The sequence below is a fragment of the Cyprinus carpio genome, chromosome B3 (assembly GCF_018340385.1).
Source record: "Cyprinus carpio isolate SPL01 chromosome B3, ASM1834038v1, whole genome shotgun sequence".
Classification (NCBI taxonomy): Eukaryota; Metazoa; Chordata; class Actinopteri; order Cypriniformes; family Cyprinidae; genus Cyprinus; species Cyprinus carpio.
Genome location: NC_056599.1, coordinates 8,524,047 through 8,551,780, shown reverse-complemented (window position 1 = coordinate 8,551,780; position 27,734 = coordinate 8,524,047). Strand labels below are relative to the sequence as shown.

General features: G+C 37.4%; 3 protein-coding genes across 3 annotated transcripts; 1 reads left to right on the top strand and 2 right to left on the bottom strand.

The window, feature by feature from the left end:
- Positions 1-86: 86 nt before the first annotated feature.
- Positions 87-13,031, bottom strand: LOC109080818 (jupiter microtubule associated homolog 1-like). The gene is made up of 5 exons (XM_042719543.1): positions 12,849-13,031; positions 10,310-10,449; positions 4,538-4,636; positions 3,156-3,215; positions 87-271 (listed from the first exon to the last, which is right to left on the bottom strand). Exons 1-5 carry the CDS (start codon positions 12,902-12,904, stop codon positions 156-158), a joined length of 471 nt encoding a protein of 156 aa, XP_042575477.1. The 5' UTR covers positions 12,905-13,031; the 3' UTR covers positions 87-155.
- A 1,279-nt stretch (positions 13,032-14,310) lies between these two features.
- On the bottom strand, positions 14,311-20,336 carry LOC122136455 (small ubiquitin-related modifier 2). Its single transcript, XM_042719542.1, has 4 exons — positions 20,181-20,336; positions 19,287-19,418; positions 15,748-15,819; positions 14,311-14,603 (listed from the first exon to the last, which is right to left on the bottom strand). The coding sequence occupies exons 1-4, from the start codon at positions 20,199-20,201 to the stop codon at positions 14,541-14,543; spliced, it is 288 nt and encodes a 95-aa protein (XP_042575476.1). The 5' UTR covers positions 20,202-20,336; the 3' UTR covers positions 14,311-14,540.
- Positions 20,337-21,384: 1,048 nt separating this feature from the next.
- Positions 21,385-27,420, top strand: nup85 (nucleoporin 85). Its single transcript, XM_042719526.1, has 19 exons — positions 21,385-21,572; positions 21,862-21,955; positions 22,040-22,196; positions 22,277-22,347; positions 22,429-22,472; positions 22,570-22,639; positions 22,721-22,842; positions 22,939-23,073; positions 23,382-23,504; positions 23,584-23,715; positions 24,647-24,753; positions 24,844-24,927; positions 25,144-25,209; positions 25,341-25,492; positions 25,639-25,756; positions 25,850-25,950; positions 26,594-26,745; positions 26,988-27,077; positions 27,164-27,420. Exons 1-19 carry the CDS (start codon positions 21,540-21,542, stop codon positions 27,260-27,262), a joined length of 1,950 nt encoding a protein of 649 aa, XP_042575460.1. The 5' UTR covers positions 21,385-21,539; the 3' UTR covers positions 27,263-27,420.
- The last annotated feature ends 314 nt before the right edge of the window (positions 27,421-27,734 follow it).

Here is a 27,734-nt window from a genome sequence, read left to right as displayed (position 1 = left end):
TGTCAACGAGCGCTTCTCTTTTTTGCAATAGAAAAAATGAAAAGACGGTGTAGGACAAAAAATTTCCATGGCTCACAAGAAAAGTGAAGGAAGGGGAATTCCTTTAAAAAAAGAAAAAAGACAGAAAGAGCAAAGAAAGTTCAGTGGAGGCCGTTTCAGCCCAGGATCAGACTGGATTTGCCACCAGGTGGGTTCCTCCGGCCGGAGGGGTTGTTGGCAGCAGACGGGGCGGAAGACTGTGCAGCTTCCTCTTTCTGCTCCACAGCCTCCTCTGGAAAACACAAACACAGAGCGACAACCGTTAGGATACTAACGACCTACTCCATCTGACACGGTGATTCTGACGCCAAGAGCACTGCTGACAAGTGTGTTTGCTTTAACATTGTTTGAAACAGAGCTGCCCAAACTCTTAATAGAAAGGGCCAAAAATCAAACTGATTGAAGGCTGTGGGACAAAAGTAAATGCATTATAATATATGTTACATTTAAAAAACAATTTATATTTTATAAATTCACTTTTTATTATTTTTTTTTTACACTAAAATAAAAATGAAGATATGCTCTGATGGCATGTCTATTCTTGTTATATTACATGGTGGGCTAAATCAAAGGCCCCTGGTTTGGGCATCTCTGGTTAAAACATACAACGAACCATATGCATGCTTTTAAACTAACTTTAGTATTTTGCTAAAAAAAAAATCATGTCAAACAGATGCAACATTGATGGGTTGATTATTAAAACTATTCAAAATAACAATATCATCCACATGACAGTGACCACTGATTAAGTTGAAGTGAGTGAACATGGTTTATAAATTATTTGCTGCATGAAACCATTTAAAGGAGGTCTAAAGAGACACTGAAACCAATTTCCTATTCAGTTTGTTTATCATTTTGTATATTATTTGGCAGTTCATGGTAATTTTAACATTTCATTGTTTAAACTTTTGACATTTCAGTAATAAGATAGTTTATCTTAAAGAGACAGTTCACCCAAAAATGAAAATTCTGTCATCATTCACTAACCCTCAAGATAATCCAAACCTGTAGGAGTTTTTCTTCTGTTGAACAGAAAAGATGTTTTTTAGAAGAATGTTGGTAATAAAACAGAACTATGAAATTAAATCGCTACCAGCAACTGTTTTATTACCAACATTCTTCTAAATATCTTCTTTTCTGTTCAACAGAAGAAAAACTTCTACACGTTTGGAACAAATGACGCTTCTCATTTTTTGGTGAACTATCCCTTTACTAAGCAAAACAAGGCAAGAACTATTGCTCCACAATACCTTTTTTTTTTTTTTTTTTTTTTTTTTTTGTATTGACGTGGTACTGTATGCATGTGAAAGCAGCGGTGCTTCAGAATTACAATCACAAACTCTCTCAGCACATCAGGACTAAGTCTCTTATGGATTTTAAGGTCAGTATATTTGCATTTTATGGTGACAGGACCATCAGTCTTCCTGGAAGTGTTGGATGTAAGTGTGTTTGGTAAAGTGTGACTCGTCATATGCTCACAGGAGAAGCATTCGACCCATGAACACATAGTAATGTACATCGGTACAGCCTGAAATATATTCTGCATAACTATATGAATGCAGATGCTTTAATTTGACATATTGGGCCAACCCCAATAATGCAACAAGTACAAACTGCTTTATAATTCTTGCCATAAGAGGTGATATAATGGACATTCATAAACTGACTGTAGAATAAAACTGAAGAGAATCTTGCTAAGCAGGTTAGTTAAAGTTCAGTTCTTTATACAGCATTATCTACTAAAAACAGCTGTAACTCAGTGTTTGAATTCTGAGTACAGACATTTGCTCAGATGAGCCGAGGCCAGATATTATGCAAACCTGCAAACTGTTTACTGGTAAAAAGCCACAGCCAGCAGACATGGAGACCCCAGGAGCGGATAATATTTACACTATTTGCATTAAATAAAGGAAGAACATGAACACTCGAGCAGGACTGATAAACACACAGACTCGTTATGTGAACTCAGATCAACCACTAAACATCCCACGAATAACAAACACTTCTGTGTTTAAGAGTTACAGTGTGTTCATAATTAACAAAATTAACAACATAAGTAGCAGCTAGTTTTAAGCATATAAAATAAGTAAATGCAATTTTACATAAAATAAAATTAAATAATTAAGATGTAAATAGTAGTAGTAGTAAGTTTATTATTATTATTATTATTATTATTATTATTATTATTTTTAAAATACTCTATATAGTTTATTATTATTATTAAATTGTTACTACAACTACTTACATTTTATTATGTAAAAACGACTCAGACCATTTAAATCTGTGGAGACCCATTGCATAAATAATAATAATAAATCATGATCTCTAAATTAATGTAAAAGTTATTTAATTTTATTTTATACATTTATATATAATTATACTATAATTGTATATTATTTATTTTATTTGATATTACTACTACAACTACTAAACATTTAATGTAAATTATTATCTTAAGACTACTGATAGATCATTTCAAAGAGGGAGAAAAATACCCATACCCATGAATAAGTGTTTTAAGCAATATTTAGACATCAGTCATGGCTTCTAAATGAATGCAAAAAAGTTCACATTTAGTTTGAACTGCCCAGTTTGTTAATTTACATTTTTTGAAGGTTAAGAACTTCTTTCACTTACCATTTCTAAAAAAAAAAAAAAAAAAAAAATAATAATAATAATAATAATAATAATAATAATAATAATAAAATCCCATGAAAATGACGAGTCTTGTCAACACACAACAGAATGCACATCAAATCAACACAAATGCAAATCACAGCGTGTGACGTTTGTCTGGCTGGATGAAACCAGAGTCAGAGTTTCCCCAGACGTGTTGGATTTCTAATGGAATTCCCTCACTCCGTCCCGCGAGACCAACCGTCATCTGAACTACAGAATCAGTATTACTGCAGCCGTCTTAATGACAAGAGCAGACTGAAACGGCAGACGTGGAATCATGGAAGAAATGTTAACGGAGAGAGGAACATTCCAGAACTAATGCAGACCTTCAGCAAGCGTTTATTAACAGCATTCCTCAACGAATGAGAGTCACATGTCACCCAAACAGAGCACAGACCGAACCAAAAAGACCACCAAACACTGAAAATGATTCTCACCGTTGTTCTCTTGCTCATATTCATTTTGATCCTGCAAAACAAGAGCAGATTCGTGATCAGATGCATTTATAAATCAAACATGGCCAGTATTTGCTTCAGTTCAGAGGACAACATGAAACTCAGTTTTTAACCTCATTAATGCGATTCATTTCTGAGGAACACTGAATATCCAGTGAGAAAATTAAGTATTTTATTGTTCAGGAAGTACTATGTTATAGTATTATTTCTCTCTGCACACACAGCATCAACAGAAAAGTAAACCAATTTCAGAGTGAGATCAAGTTACTAGTTTTGATTCAAGATCATGTTAATAAAAGTGTTCCATAAGAGCAGAGGCATTCAATACAGACACAATAGAAACAAAAGCCTGTAAAAGAACAACATTTCAAAGACAACCAGATATTCAGAATTCAGTAAGAAATTCCTCCTGTGAAGGACAAATGAATTACTCTGTCCACATAAAAAGCTCTGTGGTTTTACTGTCCCAGAGAACAGCTGTGTGTGTGTGTGTGTGTGTTTCCACAGACCCTGCGGCTGTTCGTTTGTACCCCACCCAGCTAACAGTGTTATTTTAGACACACATCCAGTCAGTTAACAGCATTACTGTGAGCCAAAAACAGTTACAATAATTAAACCACTCTGAACTTTAGTCACAGTATATTGTAGAGAAATAGAAATAGCCATTAATAGGCCAATCTGATAAGACTTTTTTTTTTACAGAATAATATAATAGAATATAATACTTCAATTTTTATTCAGATTTATTCAGTTCAGATTTATTTTTATGTATATTCTCCCATGTCTTGAATGTGTCTGGCCTTTATTGTTCATGATTAATCACTGCAAACTTAAAAAATATATATTTTAAATAAATAATGTTCACACTATAAATAAGTATTGACTTTTTATTTAAGATTTTTTTTTATTTATTTTCCGTCCATCTAGAATCTCTCTGGCTTCATAGTACTTGATTCCCATTGCACATTTTTTACATTTTATTTATTTTGATGGAAGGTTGCAGAAAACAATATTTCAAATTTATTTATAACAAATATTTCTGTGTTAATTTATTGTATGCATTTCCAGTCAGTCTTGATTTGTCTGATATTACGGTTTACGATTAATCATTGCACACCAACTTTGAAAATATATTGTAAATGTTTTTTTACTTTGCATTTTTTGCACTGCTTATCTTTCCTTCAGAATAAACTGTACAGATGACTTGTTAACAGTAACACCAAGAACGTGCATTAAGTAAATAAGGCTCATGTTGACTAAGAGCATTACATTCATGAATGGGTGTGTCAGTGAGCTACACTGAATGACCTACATTCACCTCACACTCCTTAGCCTCGTGTTTGTGAACTCACCGTGTTGTTGGCGGGCCGTTCGAGGAGTGCCGTTATCATAGACGATGACGGGCTGGCATCGTCTCAGAGGAGCCGAGGGTTCACCGCACAGGATGCCAGACGCTTCTCCACCTGAGACCACAACACAACACTCACATCAGACCACCGGTACATATCACCGTATCAATAAATACAACAGAAACGTATTAAACAAGTAAAAAAACAAAGACTGTGTCTTTGTCAGCATTTGTTCGGTGTGTATGGCTGGTAAATCACTTCCTCTGTTTGTATTTACAATTCAATCATCATGTCATGAATATTTTCCATATTGCTATTCCATGTAAATGTTCATGACTTTGATTTTAAGGTCACTTTGTAGAATAAACAATTCTGGTTCAGTGTTGGATCACTGCTTGATGTTTGAAATAACATCACCTTGACATGATACCGTGTTTTCTGGAATTAGACGCTGAAATAAGCAAAAGACACATTTGTTTGATGTGGGAGGAAAGAAGCCGCCGGTGACCTGAATGAGCTGCTGTTACCACAGACAGCATTTATTACCATAGACGACACACACACACCGAGAGGGTTTGAGGAGTTTATTAACGACACCACCATGACATAATACTCAACAACACTACAAGAACAACAACAGCAACCACCATCACAACAACAAAGAAACAAACAAATATCTTTTTGATTGATTAAAAAAAACCCCAGCATCCTTTTGTGAGTCAATGGAGTGATTATGAACATCAAATGAGTTCAATAGTGACACACACACACAGACTTCTTCAGCAGTCTTTGCTCTGGAATAGTGTTGCTTTCGTCAAATATCGTCGTCAACGAACCTTTATCATGTGACGAAAACGAGACGCAACGTAAATGCTGGTCATGTGACGATGACTATAATTAAACGTATAATGCAATATTGTTGACGAATAAAAACTAGACTAAATGTGGTTAACAAAAAAGAAAAAAACTATGCTAAAATGTCTCCATTTTCGTTGACCAAAACGAGACGAAACAAAATGTTTTAACGTTATTTCGTCTCGTTTAGTCATTATTATTATTTTGCAGCATTTCTGTTTCCTGTGTCTCACTGCGCAGACGCGACCGACGTCACTTCCTCAAGCCCCACTCGCGGCATTATTTAGAAGACGACAACAAACAAAGTTAAGCGGGATTTATACTTTCGCCTGGTTCCGCTGACTGTGAGCACTCCTTCCCAAACGGACGAGGCTTTTATACTTGTTACGTTCGCCATTGTACTATTCTTTGAAATGACAGGGGAGCGACGAGGAGTAATTGTCCTCTTAAACCATTGAGAATCACCGATGAGAAGAAGTCATTTGCCAGTACAAGTCTTGTGATGAATTGATGAATTAATAATTTCTTTATGTACAAACTTAAAACAATCTTAAACTATTGGCTGTATTACGCATCAAACACAAGACAACTTTAAGCAAATAGTGTATAATTAATACCTAAAAGGAATTCTAATTCTATTTTATACAATAAAAATAACATACTTCAAATAAGAAGCCTTGGACAAACTATGCAAACTTTTTTTTTTTTTTTTTTTTTTTCAAAAAAGCATTTTCCGTCAAAAAGCACGTGATGTAGTTTGAACTTCACATTAAACTGCTTCTGTTTCACAGAAATGCCGGCACAGACGTGTTTGCATGTTTGGCTAGAATCGCCCTGAACTTGTGCATGTTCGGATGCGGAGCTATGTGGAAAGTTAAAAAAAAAAAATGCCGTGCACTCCGCCACGCGAATAGTTCGCATGCACTCAAAGCGAACTTCCAGCAACACCGTGATGACGTCATATTTTCTGCGCTCAACCAAGCGAAATAGTGGACACGTCAAGTATAAATCAGCCTTGACACAGAGAAAGGGACTGATGGCTGGCTAGCCGGGGTTCGTCTTTGGGAGAAAAATTAGCAGATTATCATTATTTATTGTTTTTATTTATTTTATTTAAATGTATGCGTGTTTGCTTCTAACATGTTTGGTTGGTAAAATAAATGTTGTAAATTCAAATCAGAGAGTCTTCGGTGTCTGGAATGGATGTATTCTTGAGTCTATAAGGTAACAATAATATAATAAGATAACCTTGTTTGAAATGGGTTTGGCTAAAAGAAAATTTTGGTTTCGTCTATACTTCTAGGTACTTGTACTATATTGACTGGGTTAAATAGAATTGCATTACTAAAAGAGACTAAAATACCATAAAAATACAATAAAAACTAAAATGACAGCTTTGCACAAAGACTAGACTAAGACTAAAATTAAAACAGGCCGCCAAAAACAACACTACTCTGGAAGTGATTCTCTCTATGGAGTTTCTGAGTCACGAAACGAACCAGATATGAAATAAAAGAACGTCACCCTTAAATTTGGATAAAGTAAAGGAAAGAAAGACATTTAATTTTTGCTAAATTTTTAGAAATGCCCAATGTGTACGTAATTAGCCAATGTAGGGAGACGGACTCAATGACATCACTCAGTGTTTCATGGGAGCGTCTGGTCACTGCTGAGCCATTTTGCAGTGTCTCCTGTTGCCATGGTAACAGTGATTCTCAGGGATTATGGGAAGCGGAGTTTTTGACAGGAATAATATTAACAAAGCCGCTTTAAGGCAAGCCTTCAAGGTCATCAAAAAAAGCATAATGCTGCAACAGACTGGCAAGGAGACAAGAGGCCGTTTCTTTAAATGAAGGTCAGTGAAGAATAAGATTTGATGCCCTGAACAAACTGCTTTTGTGGATAAAAGCTTATTTAATGAATCGACAGCCTATCGACTAATCTTCAACATGCTTGCCAATAATGTTGTTGTGGATTGATCTAGTTTTAGCTTACACTGGGAATAACAGCTGTTTTATAAGAGACGTCATGGACAACTTTACACCAAGTAGTTCTCATTTCATCTTCTCATAAGTTATGGCCATTTATGTATTTTACTTTATTTTTTAAAGAAATTGTGTGTGTGTGTGTGTGTGTGTGTGTGTGTGTGTGTGTGTGTGTGTGTCTTAGATAAGTGATGAAGCATCAAAAAAGACAGCTTATGTATCTTTACACTTTTCACCTGTAGACTTAAATAACAAGGCCTTAAGTTTATTTATCCACTTCTTGCTCCAAATTTTGCAGATTTATTCCAGTCTATATTCTGAATGTTATTACTGGGGGATTTGTTCATTTATCATTCACCTGGATTTATTATTACATATTTTAAAGGCCTCAAGGTTTTCTTAAAATGAGTTGGTTTCTCCACTTCAGCAGCACTTACATGCACCAAATTTGAGAGTTTTATTACTGTTTATATACTGAAGGTTTTTATAGAGAGGTTTGTTCATAGAATGTTCATACCACACTCCACACTTTATTTATTTCCTTCTGTAGATTTTAAGTGCATATTTTAAAGGCAGTTTTCTCAAAATGTGTTTGTTTATCCACTTCAGCAGCACTCACAAACACCAAATTTTACAGCTTTATTCCAATCTATATTCTGAAGATTTTTACTGAGGGGTTTGTTCATATATCATTCACACTGATAAATATTGCAAACTGCTTTCAGACTGCTGACAGTATTTTCTGATTTATGCAGTAATAAAGAGATCAAAAATCCCTCCAGTAAAAACCTTCACCTCTAATACGTCAGCAAACTAGGAATTTTTCTGGAAATGTTTGCAAATTAGTGCATATTTAATTAGAAAATGCCTCATTTGCTTATTTAAACATAACATTTCGGTAATACAAAACAATTCTCTCAAATGTACCGTGATTAATCAACCGGGGGAAGTGTGATGGTATCCATTTGTTAAATTTGTATACTTTTCACCCTTGATTTCTCTTCTTAATGGAGAAAAAATAATGGGATCTTAACTTTCTCAACCGACTGTTATGCTCCATTAGCGGACACAAACACAAAACAAAAAAACCCTTACAAAACACAATAGACAATCACAACGACATCCTGTCAGGCACCTCTGGCGACACGCTGAACTTCCTGTCAGACACGACAGCAGCGCATTCAATCAGACCGACACTATAAATCAACAGATCCTACTCTCATGAATACTACACATACATGAAAATCCAAGAGTTGTCCCTAAAGTCGGAAGGCAAAATTAATATCGGTCTCCAAGGCTCCAAGACCTGAAGGCGTGAAGTTCATGGCATCAAATCTTTAAAGGACATTAAGTTTTTTGGGACACTAAGATCTTCTAAGGCATATCTAGTTTGCTTGCTACTGAATTTAAGCTTTGTTTTCTTAGTTACGGCTGTATAATAACCAGACGCCCCAAACGCTGCAGCGGGATTCAACATTTCAGACGAGAGCCAGGCAGATGCCTTTAGAGAGAGAATAACCAGATCTACGAAGGACACCTGCCCGAGTGAAGCATTAGCGCTGAATCAAAGCTCAGATTATCCTCATACCAGAGTTTATCCGTATATGAGCTTGCGCAGGGCTAAGCGCACTACTACTGGCTGCATTCAGAACAATATCTGTTCCTTTTCCAGAAAACGAAGATGCTGTCAAACTCTGAACATCTAAACACAGAGGTGCCTCGCTGTCTACATAGGCAGCTCCCTTCTGAGGCAACGTCCTACATAAGTGACGGATTTGGAGCAGCATGTGAAGCACATGGGAGACGTGATTTCAGTAGAGTTTGACGTGTTGATAAACTAACAAACAAACTAAACGAACAGCACTGGCTTTGGGGAAACAGCATTAAATTATTAAATAAAATTCAGGTGTATTTATAAGTTGACATTTCTGTTCACTGTGTAAAACAGACTCTCCTGTACTGGAGGCTTCCTCATGATGTCACTGCCTATCATTCCCTACAGAATGAGCCACTTCCTGAATCACTGGACTGTCAGGATATCTGCCCAGGAAATGACATCATGTCAAAGGTATGCTGACACACTTGTGGTCGGGCAGTTGTTAGTGAGGACAGATAACTGTATGTTATCCCTGGAAAATCTTACAAAGTAAGTTTCTAAACACTAGCTTAAATCACTGTATGCTACTTCTGTTTGCAATGTTGTGTATCTGACCAAACTAATGTTAAAACAAAATGTCACTTATAGTCTCTATGTGCTGATAGAAGAGAAATATACTGGACCGGTTTAAAAAAAACCTTACGTGAAGATCAGGTTTTAAAAATGCTCCTACTGATACAAAAAGACAATGGTGTCTCAAAAAACTGATACTACTTTCGTGAACAAGATGCTATTCAGATTTTTTTTTTTTTTTTTTTACTATAATGCACTATAACTAAAAAGTGTATTTTGTCACCTTTTTCAAAACCACATTTTTATTTTTTAAATGTTCTAAAGTGACAGAGAAATTTAAGTCACAAAATATTTATTTCAAATAACATTGATAATAATCAGAAATGTTTCTTGAGCAGCAAATCAGCATATTAGACTGATTTCTGAAGAATCATGTGACACTGAAGACTGGAGTAATGATGAAGAAAATAAATTACATTTTACAATATAGTCAAACAGAAAACTGACATTCTTAATTGCAATAATATTTCACAATTTTACTGTTTTTTTCTGTGTTTTTGATCAAATAAATGCAGCCTTGGTGAGAAGAAGAGACTTAAAAATATATAAAAAGTATTAATAATAAGTAATAGTAAACATTTATGTTTCATCTTTGTTGTTAAACATAAGGATGAGATCAAGGCCATGTTGGATTTAAATAATGCAAGTATTAAAATCAAGCCAAATCCAGACCTAACCAGAAGCAGAATTTAAACCAGGTGTGTGTGTGTGTTGTACCTGGTGGGTTGTTCCTCCGATGGGCATGAGGGTCGTCAGGTTCAGCAAAGATACTGGAGGCCATCTTGTTTTTGCGCACAGGCTTCTCATCATCTGTGCCGAAGGAAATATTAGAGGCTCCGCCAGGGGGACGCAACACCCTACGAGACATGGGTCAGAAGAATGAGGCCCAACAAATCAATTACACACATTACAAAAATTAACAGCACATACTGCATGAAGAAAACATAGTAGGGCTTTATGATGCATGTACCATGCAACGGTAGAGATATGTCAACAGTAGAGATGTAAGTCCATAACAACAGCAGAAATGACCGTTTCCATTGTTTACATGTGAAAACAAGGAAGCAGCATGAAAAAAAAAAAAATTCACAGCAGCACACGTCATAAGTCATGACTTTAGTCATTTATGATTGACAAACAATCCTGCTGTTGGTGCACTCATATAGAATGTAGCCTAGTTTAACATTTTTTTCTTCTGATAGTGTTTCCTTTGGTTTTTAGTCAATGGAGTCTTACAAAAGTCATTATTAGTTTAAAACAACCTTTTAATAAACAAAGCATTTTGCACGATTAATGAAAAAACATTGAATATGCAAAATACATACATTTATGCATTTGGCAGATACTTTTATCCAAAGTGACTTCGTCAATTCATGCATGCACTGGAAATCAAACCCATGACCTTTGCATTGCTCAACAGTTTGAGCTACAGAAATATGCATTACCAGGTCTTTAATAAAATATGCACAATACTGAGAGCAAGAATATCTATGCTGTGATGTCAATTTGTTATGGTGATATTAAGTGACTCATACAACGAATGACTTGGGTCATATTGCCCACCCCTAAACTGAAACACACACACACACACACACACACACACACACACACAGCTGACCAGACCAGAGCTCATCTGCTCACACCAAGTGCAGATTCCAGTGTCGGATGGTTTGCATTCAGCACATATGTTGATTCATTAAAAAGACACGAGGGCGGGTGTGGACAAACCCCGGATGAAAAGCCGCAGACCTGTGATTGATGCGGTCGAAGGAAGCCCTAATCAATGCTTTTGAAAAGAGCAGGGCTGATCTCAACACCCCTCCCTCCCTCCCTCCAGCGCAGAAAGAGACCAGCTGACACCCGCCGGCAGCTGTCAGGGTCGCCTCCATCCCAACGCAACTTTCTGCTCCTTTTGTCACAGGAATCGACGGTGTGGCGATTATAAAACCAACCAGTGCCGTCTGGATGGACTGGTTAAAGAGCTAATGCCTTAACCAGACTAAAGCTTGGGATCAGATCAGGGGACTTCATTAGAGAAGAAGGCCGTTCGCTAGAGACCCCACCCAACCGACACGGGAGACACATGGCATAAAAAAAAAAAAAAAAAAAAAAAAAAAAAATCCCTCCTCAAGCACAAGATGCATGCCGAAAACATCACTAAATCAGACCCAGTGACCAATAAACACGCCTGCTTTCAGCTTGACCTACATTTCTGGCCGTTCCACTGAGGGAAACCCCAGACATGCAGGATTTAAAGACTAAAACTGGGGAAAATGGCAGGGAAGAGAGCTTCAAAGGTGGGGAGGGTGGTAACATGTTGCCGCAAGACCCAAAAACCAGGATGCCTTGTATTAGGATTAACATACTAGACAATGCCATGATCCTCATTTAAAAGCAGGAAGACCAAACCTTGTTTCTGTGCATCAGGCGGAAACAAAGCCACTGCAACATTTTTGACATGCAAATGCCTGAATGCACCTCCATCCCTCCCTTGAAAGTTGCAGATGATATCACTTCTGGAAGCACAAAACGCACCAAAAAAAAAAAAAAAAAAAAAAAAAAATCAGCTAGTTTGGATCACAAAGTCCTTTGGCCAGACGTGCAAACCTTCCACTGGCTGGCTGGACGAGATTCAATGCATCTGTTCCAACCCTAGTATCAGAAACCTTTTAAGGACAATGGAGCATGTATTTTTGGGCCAGAGCTGGAGGTTACACTGAACAGTCAGATGACTGGGATTAAACTGATGAAAATACAAGTAGATTAAAAGCATCTATTCATGAAACCAACGCAATGCACAATGCAAATCAACTTTAAAGCAAATCACCCAGTTTGAGATGCCAGTGGCCGCCTGCCAGCCCCATTGCTTTATGCTGGGTGAAGTTTGGGCACCATCCACATCAAAACACCAGACATCACATCAAACTACACGCATACAATGAGCCTGGAGTGAATCTCGGATCAGAATAAGGGTGGATGTGTCTTCATGGCCAAGAGAAAGAGGATGATGATGATGATGGTGGTGGCAGACAGTCTGGGTTAATTCAGACCAAATGAAAATCTGAAACCAATCCAAATCCATTAAATCCTCACATTCAGGCTGATAAGCTTCATTTTCATTCATGCATTGGATGAGGAATCCATCCATCAGGCCAACACCACCACCACCACCACCATCATCATCATCATCATCATCACCTCCAGCTCTTCTTTTGTCTCGCTTCTGATCGCAACAAAACCCTTTAAATGCATTTACCTGGAGCTGTTTTTGGCACCAGGCTCCATGCCTTGGTAGTTGGTCGTCGTAGTCATGTTGAGCGGGTAACGTGCTCGCTAAACCGCGTTAGAAAGGCTTCAGCTAGACTGAATTCGCCTAAAGTCCTTTATCCCGCATGGACTCCGCCCGGACCAGCTGAAATCCGAGCGCGGCGGAGCGGCCCTTTAGACCAGCCCACGAAGCCCCGCCCACCTGAGCGACGCGCCACCTGATTGGACGGAAGACAGCGGACCCTGGCGTTTGATTGGAGGATTGGCCGTCATTCAGACAATAGACTTCATCGGTTTACACGATTTGGTTTACTGCAAAATCATCCATATAGGATATATTGACTAAAACGTGTTTATGCGAATATAGTACTTGTTTTTTCATTCCAGCATCTTAAAAAACCCTAAAGTTCCTTAGAGTTAATAAACCAAAACACCTATATTAATATTATAGTCATTCTACTTAGAAATAATTTGAATCATATTTTTAATTAGTCAAAGTACAATGGATTCTAATTATGTAAAATTATATCTAACGATAATAATTCACTTAATTTAAGAATAATTGCTATAAATATGCAAATGTTTAGAATGCCAAAACAATATGTGACGCAGGACCAAAAAATAAGAGTCATAAGAGTCTCAATAAATAAGCTTTCCATTGATGTGTGGTTTGTTAAGATAGGACAATATTTGGCCGAGATACAACTATTTGAAAATCTGGAATCTGAGGGTGTATTGAGAAATACTGAGAAAATCACCTTTAAAGTTGTCCAAATGAAGTTCTTAGCAATGCTAATTACTAATCATAAATTAAGTTTTGATATATTTACTGTAGGAAATATGCCAAATATCCTCATGGAACATGATCTTTACTTAATATCCTAATAGTTTTTGGCATAAAAGAAAAATCAATAATTTTGACCAACACATTGTATTTTTGGCTATTTCTACAAATAAACCCGTGCTACTCAAGACTGGTTTTGTGCTCCAGGGTCACATTTCAAGACTGGCTTAAACACACTGAGAGTTTGATAAAAAGAGAATATTTTATTTTAACAAGAGATTAGACAATACAGACAGATGCTTGACTTGTCTGAAACATGAATTCCCTCGTTCGTACTCGAGTCAAAACATGTTTAACACAAGTTACGCTCTATACATGACCACTAAAATAAAAAATAAAAAAGTAGTGAAACCAATTGGTCTGAATGGAAAACAGAAAATCATTCTGAACTGCAGGTTTGTCTGCTTAAAGTATAGTAGAGCAGAACATTTCTTTATTATTTCTTGAAACACAATTTCTAAAAAGCCTGTGCGCTCATATTCGAGCCAGAACCACACCTGAACTCAAACACACGGCTCTTTTCCTCAATGATTCTTGAGGGGAAACATGTATTAGACTATATCAAAAAACATTAATGTATCCATGAAAACCAAACTAAAACATCACGAACATAACATGTCAGATTTTACGGCAATTAACAATCCCAATGCAATAATTACTGTAGCAGAAACCCTTTATGTACAAAACGAGAGTAAAACATGATGAACTGAAAACACTATACAACAGCAGTTACAGATAACCATGAGGAGAGAGGTCTGTGAGAACCAGTGAGAGAGAGAGAGAGAGAGAGAGAGAGAGGTGGAGAGAGATGGGTCTGTGTCGCTGGAGTCGTCCGATTCAGACGTGTCCTCCTGTCTGTTGCTGGAAAACGTCAATTGTGTCTTCATCCTCCATTTCCAACTGCGGAAGAACGACATGAGGTCATTTATTATTCACTATTGTTAATAAACACAAGTCACGTGAGGTCAGTAGAGAGTCACATGAGGACACCTCTTTCAGAATTCCCAAGACTTCCTGTTGACTGTGAAATTGACACCTATCTGCTGTAATTACAGCTCACTCCTATCCCATGATGCAGCTGCACAATGATGCTGTCAGGCCAGATTTATTCAGTGGGTGAGATGCAGTCTATTATGTTTGAAAAAAAAACTTGTTTTCTCGCCTAAATGTTCATCTGAGAGCACACACGACGCCTGCGCTTTCTAAACGAAACAGCAAGCGCTCTAAAGTCAACATGAAATGCTTTTAACTTCCAATCTGAGAAAATAAGAGCAGGACTTTATCCACCAGCACTTGACTGGATAATAAACATGGCCTATGATATGATTGGATGATTTTTCTCATTTTTCTATGATAATACGAACTGGATTCTGATTATTATATTATTCTAATTTCATACTGTAATAAACATTAAAAGTTCAAATTAGCTCTAATAATTAACTTATTTTTTAAACAGCCATAAAGAAAAATTTAAATGATCGTAAATTAAGCCGTAAAAAAAAAAAAAAAAAAAAAAACAATTCTAACATTCTACAAATTCATATATATAATTTTATAACCATTTATATTTATAATGTGTATGTATATATAAAAATAAAATATAAGTAATATAAAAACATACATATATAAATATATATATACACATACACATACATATATATCGATATATATATATAATATATATATATATATCTATATATATAAACACACTTTTTTCCCATGAAACTGCTTTGAAGCAATAATATATTTTAATTACAAATGACAAAATAGAAATGTTTTTTTCATTGCAGTAATTGACAGTTGGGAAGGAACCTATATAATTATCGTGAAAACAATGCAATTAGGCATCATTTTCTTAATGTTTTTAACAATGCCATTAGGCTTTTTTTAATGACCTCAGTATCCAAAAACAGGTTTTATGAGCTTTGCCTTTTTCTTTACAATAAATAGGTTTAATTTGGATTCCGTGTGTCTAAAAACACCTGTAGTGATGTCACTATTAGAAGCAGAAGTGGACACGGGATGAGAGTCCGTGATGTCATACCTGTGCGGGCGTGTCTGTCTCGTTAATCGGCTGTCCGTCAAACCGGAATCGAATCTGCCTCATCGTCAATCCCTGAAAACACAAGCGTACATCAGTCCACTGATTCTCAATTCATGCTCCTCTACTGACAACCAGTGATTTCATTTTCATACATTCAGTTTTCATTTTCATTTTCATAAAAAAAACCTTTAGTAATTTTATGTGCTTTTGACATTATTATTAATTTTTTTATATAACTATTATTATTTAGGCTTAATTTATTGTCATTTTTAGTTTTATATTTTATTTACAGTTGAACTTACAGAAAATATGAAATGTTGCCTTGACTATTAACTGAATTTAAGTGTTTCATCTAATATTGAAATTTTATTTTAGCTTTATTTGAATTTACAAAAATGTTTTATTAGTTTTACTTAATGAACCCTGCTGAAAACTGAATAAACATTGAATTACAAATTAATTAGACCGGTTCTTTTTGATGAATCAATTGACAACATCTTAAAATCTCAAAAGATGTTATTTTGCTCAAAATTGTACTATTATTTATATGCTGCTAGTTTTTATTAATATTTTGGACTAACTTTTATTTCCATACTTGCATTTTGATTTGAATTTTAATTCAGTTTTAGTAAATTTGTTATATTTTGTTATGTCTTTTAATTTTTTTTTTATTCTTACTATACAGGTAATAAAATTATTTCAGTTTTCTTTTATTTACAGTTAGTCATTTTAGCGCTTTGACTTTAAATCAAAATTATAAATGTTGCCTCAGCAACTAACAGAAACTAACTGTTTCAACTAACACTTCTATTTTATTTTAGCTTTACTTGAAGTTTTAGTTAAGAAACTCTTCTGAATAAACCGAATAAATCCTGAATCCTGAATGAATTAATCCATTAGACTGGTTCTTTTTAAAGAATCGACTGGCAACTCAAAAGACGTTAAAACACTCAAAAGCAACATTAAAATGCTAATCTGAAGGTTCATCCACAGCATCCGACATCTTAGCGGACGTCCCAACCCTAAAAGGGAATTCAAAGTCTGAGATAAAGGCGGCTGATCAGCTGAAACCTCAGGACTTCATATTTATTTTCCGCCGTTGAGAAGGATTTCCTGACGTCTGAATGAACATGAACCTCAGGGCAGGGACGCTTCCTTCCCCGCGCACCAGTAAACGCTGTCCTACTTCTGCCGGCGAAACTCACAGCCCCACAATGAGATTAAACCCTCCGCCTCTGCCAGGAAAACATGTTAGTGACCTCAAGATCAGGCGTCTCCTCGCGGAGCATCTTAACCTCGTGTGTTCACAGCGCTGAGGGAGCTGTTAATAAACCTGCTTGTGCACATGGACACCAAGACTGTATGGACTTCTGATGAGCTGAACAGAGTCAAACTGAGCAGAAAGAGTGTTCAAGCATCTCTTTCTCTGTCATACGTGAACATTAGAGTCATTGTTCTCTTTCGAACCCTCTCTGAGATGGGAGAAGCTTGGGCCGGACGCGCAGGACCATTAAGTGGACATGAGGGAGTGATAAAGCCAGCAGACGGTAGGACTGTTGAGGAAATACAGGGATGCGCGAGTGTTTATTGATCAGACTGAAGAGCTTTTGTGCAGATGGCTGTAACCGTCTTGCGGACTGAGCACTACTGCAACCCTCGGACACATTCACACTCAGATTAATACAGCACGCTTCAGTCCTTTCTCAATGACTCTGATTTATGTTACACTGACAGCGAGGTGAGGATGAGCCAGTATGTTTCTTCATGACATGCTCTGTGCTGATTGTCATTATCTATCAAATATTAGTCATTCTTGCAAAAACACACAAACAAATGTTTAGGTTACAAATGCATCCATTTTTGAATAAACGATTTAATTTCAAAGCAAAGGGGTCTTTCACTGAACGTTATTAACCGAAGCCTTGATTTCTGTGAAATTGATCGAAATGAAGTGAGCTTATGGTTAAAAAAAAATTTAATAAATAAAAAAATTCAATGCATCAATTTCTGCTCTGATTTAATACATTTTTAAGGTCTTCTTTTGTGAAATTGTCAATTGAAACTTTCTAAGACCTGCAAAAAGCCCGGAAAGGAGGCCAAGGAACATCTGAATGTAAAATAAAATGCTACATGTTCATGCTTAAGATACTAAGAGTGTGCATAAAAATGTGTTATTTCATTATTGAGCATATCTTCAACACATGCTGTGCCAGTGTTGAATTGTTTTGTGACACGAAATGAAATATTCTTCAAAATTGGAAATATAAAGGAAAATTACATACAAATCATAATACAATCTTGGCAAATGCAGATTTGAGGTGCAATGCCAATTTTTTTTTATGAAATGTGGACACATTTCGCTAAATTAATAAATTTGGATTTATTTTGTCTTTTAGTAATATATAAACTGATTTTTAATGTATGTACCGCTTTTTTTTTCTTTTTTTTTATAAGATTGTTCTGGGATTTGCTTATTTCTTTTCTCTTTTTTGTGTTGTTTTTGTATGCATGAGTTGGTTATGTTGCGTTGTACATTTTTTAACATAAAAGTCTTTTTTATATAATAATAATAATTGCAAATTAATTATTTAAAAAGTGCTGTTTCTGCTTAGAAAATGTCATTTCTAATCCCTGTTCATTACATTTGACGTTGTTCCACTGTATTATTATTGGTCTTTTTTATTCTATTCTATTCTATTCTATTCTATTCTATTCTATTCTATTCTAATTGTGGTTCTTCAATATGACAATGAAGAAATAACGACAGGCCTCTGTATTTTGGGCAGAAACTCTAATATGTGTGTGTGTGTGTGTGTGTGAGTGTGTGTGTGTGTGTGTGTGTGTGTGTGTGTGTGTGAGTGTGTGTGTGTGCGAGAGTGTGCGAGTGTGTGAGTGCGAGTGTGTGAGTGCGAGTGTGCGAGTGTGTGTGCGAGTGTGTGTGAGTGTGTGTGTGAGTGTGTGCGAGTGTGTGTGTGTGTGTGTGCGTGCGAGTGTGTGTGGGTGTGCGAGTGTGTGTGTGTGCGCGAGTGTGTGTGTGTGAGAGTGTGTGTGCGAGTGTGTGCGTGAGTGTGTGTGTGTGAGTGCGAGTGTGTGTGAGTGTGTGCGAGTGTGCGAGTGTGTGTGTGTGAGTGTGTGTGTGTGTGTGCGGGTTGAGTGAGTGTGTGCGAGTGTGAGTGGTGCGTGTGTGTGTGCGAGTGTGTGTGAGTGCGAGTGTGCGAGTGTGTGTGCGAGTGTGTGTGTGTGTGTGAGTGTGTGCGAGTGTGTGTGTGTGTGTGTGTGTGTGAGTGTGCGAGTGTGTGCGTGTGTGTGCGTGCGAGTGTGTGTGAGTGTGTGTGTGAGTGTGTGGAGTGTGTGTGAGTGAGAGAGAGAGAGTGTGTGTGTGTGCGAGTGTGTGCAAGTGTGTGTGAGTGTGCGTGTGAGTGTGTGTGTGTGTGTGTGTGTGTGTGTGTGTGTGCGAGTGAGTGTGTGTGTGTATGTGTGTGTGTGCGAGTGTGTGTGAGTGTGAGTGAGTGTGAGTGTGTGGCCGGCCGTGACCTCACCTGTCTCTCACAGTAGGCCTTCATGAGCTTGCTGAGGGGTGTGTGTCTCTTGATTTTAAACTGGACCACTGACCCGTCCTGTCCCGCCACCTTGAGATTGATGTGGTCGTTGTTCTCTGTCTTCACCCCCTCCTGAGAAAACAAAGACAAAATGTACAAACATAAAAGTTTATGAGATATTACATCATTCGTCCTTGCATCTTTCATGTAGCCTACACGTCTCACTTGCAACCATTAAACTGAATTATTGATGGACATACATCAACCACTACACAACATCCACAGAAAACACTGTAATATTCTTAATAATGGCTCAGTCATCTATAATTTATCAGCAGGAGTGCTGTTTGTAGCTTGATGATTAAAACAGAAAGTGAATTCATGTTATAAACACATGATAATAACATGGACAGGGCAAGCCGGAGGCACGTGCATGTTCATCTTTGTGGTGGTTATTTGTGGCTTTGAGTTGTATTAGCATCATTGTGCACGAGCTGCTGTGTTTCACGTGATGAATGGATGCGCATCAAACTCACATCATCAACTCAAACCAACAGAGAGCCAGTTTCCATCAGGACTTAGTAAACAAATACTCAGAGCTCTCTCTCTTACAACCAGCAATAGCGTTATACCCGAAAAAAAAATTCGCGTTTGACCGCATTTTCTTCGTATTTTAATTTGACCGCGTGTGTGTGCGCGCGCGCGGTGTGAGCACTTCGCGCGCGTTCACACGTCTTCTTCCGGTGTTGTTTCTGAGGCGGCAGTTACAGTATTTATCCACTGCGCGCGATATTTCTCATTAAAAATCAAACCATCTGCGCACTTGCGTGTTCTCGCGACCCCTCGAACTCTAACTAAAAATAAATAAGCCCTTGTTTTTAAAACGCCACTCACCTTGGGTTTCTCGTCGGCCATGGTTACTGTATTTGCGCTTCTCTACGCCGCCTCACAAAGACTCCGCGGGGACGCGCACGTCCGCGCCCCCGATTAAATACAGCCGCGGCGTGCGCGGTCCCGAGAGGCGCGTCCGTTGACCGCGCTCCGTCGCGATAGGCCAGAGCGGGTCACGTGACGCTATGCGCGGGACCAGGGAGCCGAGGGAAACATGCACGCGCATACGTGCACGCCTTTTCCTGAAAAAAAAAAAGTATTGGACCAAATATGAACAGAAATAACACAAAATGCGGATTATTGTGATAGTAAACGTCAAATATGAGCAGACATATGTCGTGTGGATCCAAGAGAAGCGTGTGGACTGAGTGATGATTGTCTTGATTCTGAGAAACTAATGATCCGGTTCTGCTCTCACCGCACTGAAGGAGAAGAAAGCCATTTTGTTCTTGATGTGTTTCACAGATCAAGCTGAACATACCTCAGACATCATCTATTAATGATTCACAACGAGTGAGAGGAAACTACAACCAACAAGAGATATCATTTACACCAAGATCACACTGAGCCTCTTATGAGGAACATTTTAATGACAGTAGCTAGGCTATATGAATGAATATATATATATATATATATATATATATATATATATATATATATATATATATATATATATATATATATATATCAGACAGTACATAAAACAGCTTAGTATTTTAAAGAAACACTGACATCTGTATCAAAATCAGCTCAGGCTTTATTTTATTTATATTAAAAATGTCCTTTTAAAAGTAAGGAAACAGTGTTATTTATGTTGTTAATGACATACTTGAACAGAGTTTTTTGCTTTAACAAACACTGATCCTAATTATAAGCTAGAACAGATTGTATTGACTTTAATTAAAACGTTTTTGCATCTTATAATTAAATATAACTTGATGTTCATAGCCAGAATTGCAATTTACTGACCAGCAGGGGTCCATAGGACAACGCCACACGGAATTTTTACGGGCAAAAAACAAACAAACAAACAAAAAGAAAATAGTCTTAATTTTTACTCTTTTTATTGAAACATGAACACTTTGTGAATGCCACGTTTGTCATTTGTTTGTCAAAAAAAATGGCACTTCGTAATAATAATAATAATTTAAGTGTAAACCAATAAAAAGCGTATTATTTATACGCTGCTTAATTAAGTGTCCGTTCGTATTTTGCTCAGGCGTTCATTGAGTCGTACTACTAACCGCGCAGGCATCAGGGGTCCTTCAGACTCATGGCGCTCGATTGAATATCGTTTAGATCACACAGCGGTATAACATTATACTTTCGCTATTATTCGGCAGGATTTAATATCTCGGTGTTATGGAGGAGGTGGATGTAGAGCCCAGTACCACGGTAACTGTTGATTTGTACTCTCTCAGCTGTGCATATGAAGAACATTAATGTACGGCACAAGTATTTATATGTGAAGGATACGAATGTGGGACATTTATAAAGTAGTTCTGAGGTGTTACCATCGTATCTGAAGACAATATCATGATACATACATACATACATATATATATATATATATATATATATATATATATATATATATATATATATATATATATATATATATATATATATATATATATGTATGTATATGTATGTATTTAGTGAATTAATGATGAGTTTGTTGCAGCTCATTCCCGGCGCTGGATTTCATCAGAAGCACTTGGGTTTTGAATGGGGTCCTGGAGATCTGTTAGTGTATGAGACAAACTACAAACTACAAGGTATCCGTATCCACACCGGGAAGACTCTGGGATGAGGAAATGAAAGCTGTCAGAATCCTCATCAGTGTTTGTATTCCTGCTCAGGTCCGAGGTCTGCGAGCTCCCCGTCCGTGCACATCGTGAGGAAAGACGAAGACATCTGCTCTCCCATCCTGCGCAAACTCTTCAACGAGTCCCATCTCATCTTCGTGGGGCTGCAGAAGATCAAAGAGGACGTGCCCAGCAAGAACAAGAAGTCGCAGTGAGTCCTGATAATGTGGAAGTACATGAAAGCAGACATGCTTCTGCTGAAGTGATCTGATCTGTTGTCGTCTCCCGCAGGTTTGTGAGCATCAGTAAGAACTACAGGTCTGTGATCCGAGCTTGTATGGAGGAGCTGCAGCAGAATGCAGGTAAACGCTCACCTGACACGCATCACGCACGAGGAAGATGATGCTTTTGATCTGCTGATCACATTTCCGTTCTCTTTTCAGTTTCAACACAGGAGGGTTCTTTAGCGTCACAGTATGGAGATCAGGTACTGTTAATAATTACACAGGCTAAGAGCCACATGAAATCTAAATCGAGTGATCTGTTTGTATGACCGGAGCAGAATGCTCTTCTGATCTCTCTAGGTCTCTATTCTCTTGGCCATAGAGCTCATATGGAACTTGTGTGAGGTTCTGTTCATCGACGCAGCGCCAGGTAGAGACATCTAAGACACCTAGATTCGAGCAGGCCGTTTTATCCCAGTTTTTCTGACTTGATTTTGTTGTTATGTTGCAGCCGGGTCCCTGCTGCTCCACCTGCTGGATTGGGTGCGTCTGCACAAGTCGGACGTGGACACCAGAGCGCGAGAGGTGTTACAGAGCGACAGCCCCGCCCAGCATCAGTCCTACTGGGACGTGGTACGAAACGTGTGACCTCTGACCTCCAGAACATCTGAACAGCATCATCTGTGTCCTTACGTGTGTGTGTGTGTGTGTGTGTGTGTGTGTGTGCAGGTGATCAGTTTAGTCCTGCAGGGCCGCACGGATGAAGCCCGTCAGGTGCTGTCAAAACAGGCGTCTCTGCGGGCCGAGAGCAGCTCTGTGTTCAAACGCATGGACGTCCTGTTACAGAACATGCCCATATTTAACGTACGTGCATCAGGGACATAGCGTGCATCTCATGCTTCTCCTAAACTTGTTAAGAACGTGTTGTATTTCACCCCAGAATCAGAAGAAATTGCATGCTATTCAAGAAAACGAAGCATATTGTAAGATTTCATTGTATATTTATAATTAAGCATATTTAAACTCTAAATTCTTGATTACTGCAATGCCAAAAAAAATGCATTAAAAAAAAATTACACTACCGTTCAAACTTTTTTAAAACTTTTATAAAACATTGTCACTATACATGTTGCTAAAATATTTGAATCCTGCATGTGTGTTTGTTGGTGCAGCCCGCAGGAACTCAAACGCTGACTGAGTTTGATGTCAAATGGAGACACTGGCACGAGGAGTGTGACCGCTGTCTCCAAGACAACACCTTCGCTAGCAACCGTCACCTGGAGACCATCTGCAAGGTGAAGAGTGCTGACCTCTGATGAGCTGGGGTTGAGTCTGCTGAGAGCGCCTGGTCCTGACTCTGTCTGTCTCTGTCAGATCCTGGTTGGTGATGAGGACACGTTACTGGAGCAGAGAGAGCTGCTGAGCACCTGGTATCACTTCCTGGTCACACGGCTGCTCTTCACTCACCCTACCATCAAACCGCCCGACCTGCACTACTACGCACAAGTACATACAACCAGATATATATCAGTCACTGAGATACTAGTCTAGTTTTTATTACTATTTTAAATTTTTATTTTTTTTTATTTATAAGTTTTTATTTTTTGAGATTTTGTTTTCTTTTTATTTATTTTTTTAAATGTCCATCTAGAGTTGTTTTTTTTTTGTTGTTGTTGTTGTTTTTTTGTAATTTTAGAACGTCCAGTTAAACTAAATTATGTTAAATAATAATAAGTATTTTATTATTATTATTATTAATGGATTTTATTTTAGATAAATTTTATTTTAATGTTTTTAATTAGTTTCTTTTTTCTTTTTCATATTTTAAAAAATTATTTTTAATATTTTTTTTAATATTTACTTTTTCGTCTTTAGAAATATATATATATATATATATATATATATATTATACTTTTTATTTTATTTAAATATTAATTTATTTTAATGTTTTCAAGTTTTAGTAGTTTTGATGCATGTTTGTGTTTTTTTTTTTTTTTATGATTTTTTTAATTTGTCTATAGTTGATTTGTCTATAGTTTTCTTCTATTTGTCTTTAGTTTTTTATCGCTTTTTATTATTATTTATTTTTATTTTGGTTTATTATAGTTGTTTTAGTATATTAAGTTAAAGTAAAAGTTTTTCATACTTTGAATTATTTTGTTTTTATATATAATCAAGTTAAATAAAACTTAGAAATGTTGCTTTGACAACTAGCTGAATAAAATTGTGTATTTATTATGATTTTAATTTTTTTTTTTTTTTTAATGGTTAGTTTTAGCTAACTATAATAACCCAGCATGCATTACAAGTAAAGCTGCCTGATATCATACAAACAGCTGACAATTAGTCATGACATCTGAACTTGATTTGATAGATTCCACTGTGAATAAAGCTATAAACTTCAGCTGCTCCAGCTGACCTTGTGTTTGTGTTGCAGTCGAGCATGAACATGTTTCTGGGTCCGCGGGCATCTCCGGAGCCTCTGGACATCATCCTGCTGTCAGCCTTTGAGTTTGACCTGCATCAGGTGATCAAAGACTGCAGGTGTGTTAACACTCTCTCAGTGCAGACGCACATTCAGAAGAAGAGTCTGTGAATCCTCCAGACTAACACAGACGTTTGATGTTTCTGCAGCATTGCGCTCAATAACTGGTGGTTCGTGGCTCATCTGACGGACCTGCTGGATCACTGCAAACTCCTGCAGTCGCACAACCTCCAGTGCGTATCTCACATCAGATCAAGCGTTCAGATCTGACAGACACTTATAATGTCCGGCAAGATTTCTTGCTCATACAAAAGTCACATTTTAATGTTTTTAGGAACATTTTCTATTCATATATGTAAATGAGCTAAACCTAAAGATTCATGTGGTTCTTTGAGAAGGTTTTGGTTGATGTGATGGTCATAACTTTCTTAAGTTTTGTGTTTTTGTAGTTTTGGGTCTAATCTGCGTGAGTTTCTGGTTTTGGAGTATGCCTCAGGTCTCTTCACACATCACAGGTGATTGAAAACCATTATTTATCTCTGCAGACTGAGGACTAAAGTGTTCAGTTCTTGATTTACCTGATAATCTGGCCCAATAATGAACTGCTCAGAATAAAGTATTTATCATACATGCATGTGTGTGTTAGTCTGTGGCAGCTGGCGGTGGATTATTTCGATCACTGTCCTGAGTTCGGTCGTGTGTATCTGGAGCTGCAGATCGAGAGAGTCCCGCTCGACACCGAACGCAAGGCCATTAAAGTCCTGCGGATCTGTGAGGACAGACAGATGAGTGAACAGGGTGAGTGACTTTAACATTAAAACAGTAAACTCTGATCGTTTGCTTACAAAATGAGCAGCTCGTTTTGATTGAGTGCTGATAATCAAAGACTATGAGACAAGGCCATCATGACAGATGAAATAAGAGTGGATCTGTGTGTGTTTCAGTGCGCAGTATCTGTAAGATCATGGCTAAAAGAGCTCTGAGGAACAACAGACTGGGGTCTGCTCTGTCCTGGAGCATCAGAGCCAAAGACGCTGCGTTCGCTACACTCATCTCTGAGAGGTCACACACTATCTAATCTGGCTGTCTATGCCAATATCTAGAAGTTATTATATTGGCCTTTTTCCTAGCCCATGCTTTTGTTTCCCCCCACAGGTTTCTTCAGGATTACAGTAACAAAGGCTTTTTCACAGATCTGGATTTGTTGGATAATTTGGGTCCCGCCATGCTGCTCAGTGACAGACTGACGTTTTTAGGTACAATATGAGAAGCCGATGCCATTTATGAGATTTAGATCCTCTATAATTCAGTGTGTGTCATATTGCAGTCTGCCGTTCATTCTCAGATCCGTTGAACACTGCTTTCGTTCAGCTTTCCTGCACAACTGTGATCGATTCCTCATCCACATTCATAAAAAAAAAAAAAAAAAAAGTTTGTCTTTCATGTAATAACTTGTGCATCAAATATTAAAATTAAATAACTAAAGCAAGCCAGTCATTGTTTTTGGTAAATGCACATTCAGTTTTGACTTCACTGCCAAAAAAAAATGCTCATCTTAGTATTTTTGTCTTGTTTCTAGTGAAAATATCTGAAAGTTCTTCCAGGATACAAGACCAAGTATCTTGTGTCTTTTTGCTTATCTAGAAAATGCATCTTGATTTAAAACATTTTTGATATTTTGACTAGAAACAAGACAAAAATATTAATGCACACCTTTTTTTGTTGTTGCAGTGTCAACTTTAATCATTCCAGTCAATTCCCAAATGATAAAAACTGGTTGTCTTTTCTAATATACTGTTTCATTTTAAAAGATGTCATGTTGCATGTGTAAAAATGACTTCTAATGCAATTTCAACCATCCCTTTTAACCATGAGATGCATGACTCCGTGGGTTTACAGGAAAGTACCGTGAGTTTCACAGGCTTTACGGTGAGAAGCGTTTCTCAGAGGCGGCCAGACTCCTGCTGTCCCTTATGACGGCAAAGATCGCTCCGCGCAGTCTGTGGATGACGCTGCTGACCGACGCGCTGCCTCTGCTGGAGCAGAAAGAGGTCAAGACAGCCAACTCGTGCTTTACATTCATCTTCTACCTCAGCGAAGAAATTCATACCATCAAGAAATATTTATCTACCAAACTTCAACATTTTAAGCCGACTGATTTAGATCTGAAGGCTTTTAAGATCATTACCATTATAAAATAACATTGGCTAGTTTGTACTGTAGCAGCTTAATCCATAAAACTTGACCATTAGTGGTGTTTTGTTTAAATGGCTCTGTTTGTTTGCGTGTAAAGGTGATCTTCTCAGTGGATCAGACGTATGAGCTCATGTCCTGTCTGGAGGAGCTGAATTTAGGGACCAAAGACTCAAACCAGACAGACCAGGTACAAATCATCTAGAACATCCAAGAGAAGGATATTATAATGTTTAGTTGTGAATTAGGTTAAGTTGTTTTTCTTCTGTGTTTCAGGATGAAGATATCGAGTCCACGAAGACGGAGCTCCTGCGACTCGCTCTGGCCCGTAACCTCGCCATGGCCATCGTGAAAGAAGGAACAATAGAAACATAAATACATCGGAGCATCCAATCAATTACTTACGGCTGTTTTTCACTCTTTGTGTCCTGTACATAATTCAGAAACTTGGATAAAAATGTTACTTCTTTTATAAAACATTTTCCAGTATTTGCAAAAAACAAAGAAACAAAAAAACCTGTTGTCTTCCATATTAATTTATTTTGTCTTTATGAAAAGTCTTATGAAGGAAAACTTGATGTTCATGCTCTTTTGAATTAGAATTTAACTCCCTAACTGTCACCGTCCCACCTGTGAGACAGCTGGTGCTCACTGTTGTCCTTTTTCTCTATAAAATCTTTTAGTAATCATCATAAATTATATATCATTTAAAAGCTTAGAAGCCCCAAATTCATCCTGTGAAAACCATTTTGAAATCGGACATTGTGTTACCATGGAAATAATACTTTAAAATCTTATGGCGGTCTCCTCCCCCTTAGTGGGCGCCTGGGCAGTGTCAAGTGTCATA

What these genes read in the sequence shown, in the direction of transcription:
- LOC109080818 (XM_042719543.1), bottom strand. Translation starts at nt 12,904, where the DNA reads ATGACTACGACGACCAACTACCAAGGCATGGAGCCTGGTGCCAAAAAC. An exon ending in TCGGAGGAACAACCCACCAG is followed by an intron (nt 4,637 to 10,309) that starts GTACAACACACA and finishes TTGTGGTCTCAG; the next exon opens with GTGGAGAAGCGTCTGGCATC. An exon ending in CGGCACTCCTCGAACGGCCC is followed by an intron (nt 3,216 to 4,537) that starts GCCAACAACACG and finishes TTATAAATGCAT; the next exon opens with CTGATCACGAATCTGCTCTT.
- LOC122136455 (XM_042719542.1), bottom strand. Translation starts at nt 20,201, where the DNA reads ATGGCCGACGAGAAACCCAAG. An exon ending in TGGCCGACGAGAAACCCAAG is followed by an intron (nt 19,419 to 20,180) that starts GTGAGTGGCGTT and finishes TTGTTTTCTCAG; the next exon opens with GAGGGGGTGAAGACAGAGAA. An exon ending in AGGCCTACTGTGAGAGACAG is followed by an intron (nt 15,820 to 19,286) that starts GTGAGGTCACGG and finishes TTGTGTTTTCAG; the next exon opens with GGATTGACGATGAGGCAGAT.
- nup85 (XM_042719526.1), top strand. Translation starts at nt 21,540, where the DNA reads ATGGAGGAGGTGGATGTAGAGCCCAGTACCACG. An exon ending in AGAACATGCCCATATTTAAC is followed by an intron (nt 23,074 to 23,381) that starts GTACGTGCATCA and finishes TTGTTGGTGCAG; the next exon opens with CCCGCAGGAACTCAAACGCT. An exon ending in CTGCAGTCGCACAACCTCCA is followed by an intron (nt 24,928 to 25,143) that starts GTGCGTATCTCA and finishes GTGTTTTTGTAG; the next exon opens with TTTTGGGTCTAATCTGCGTG.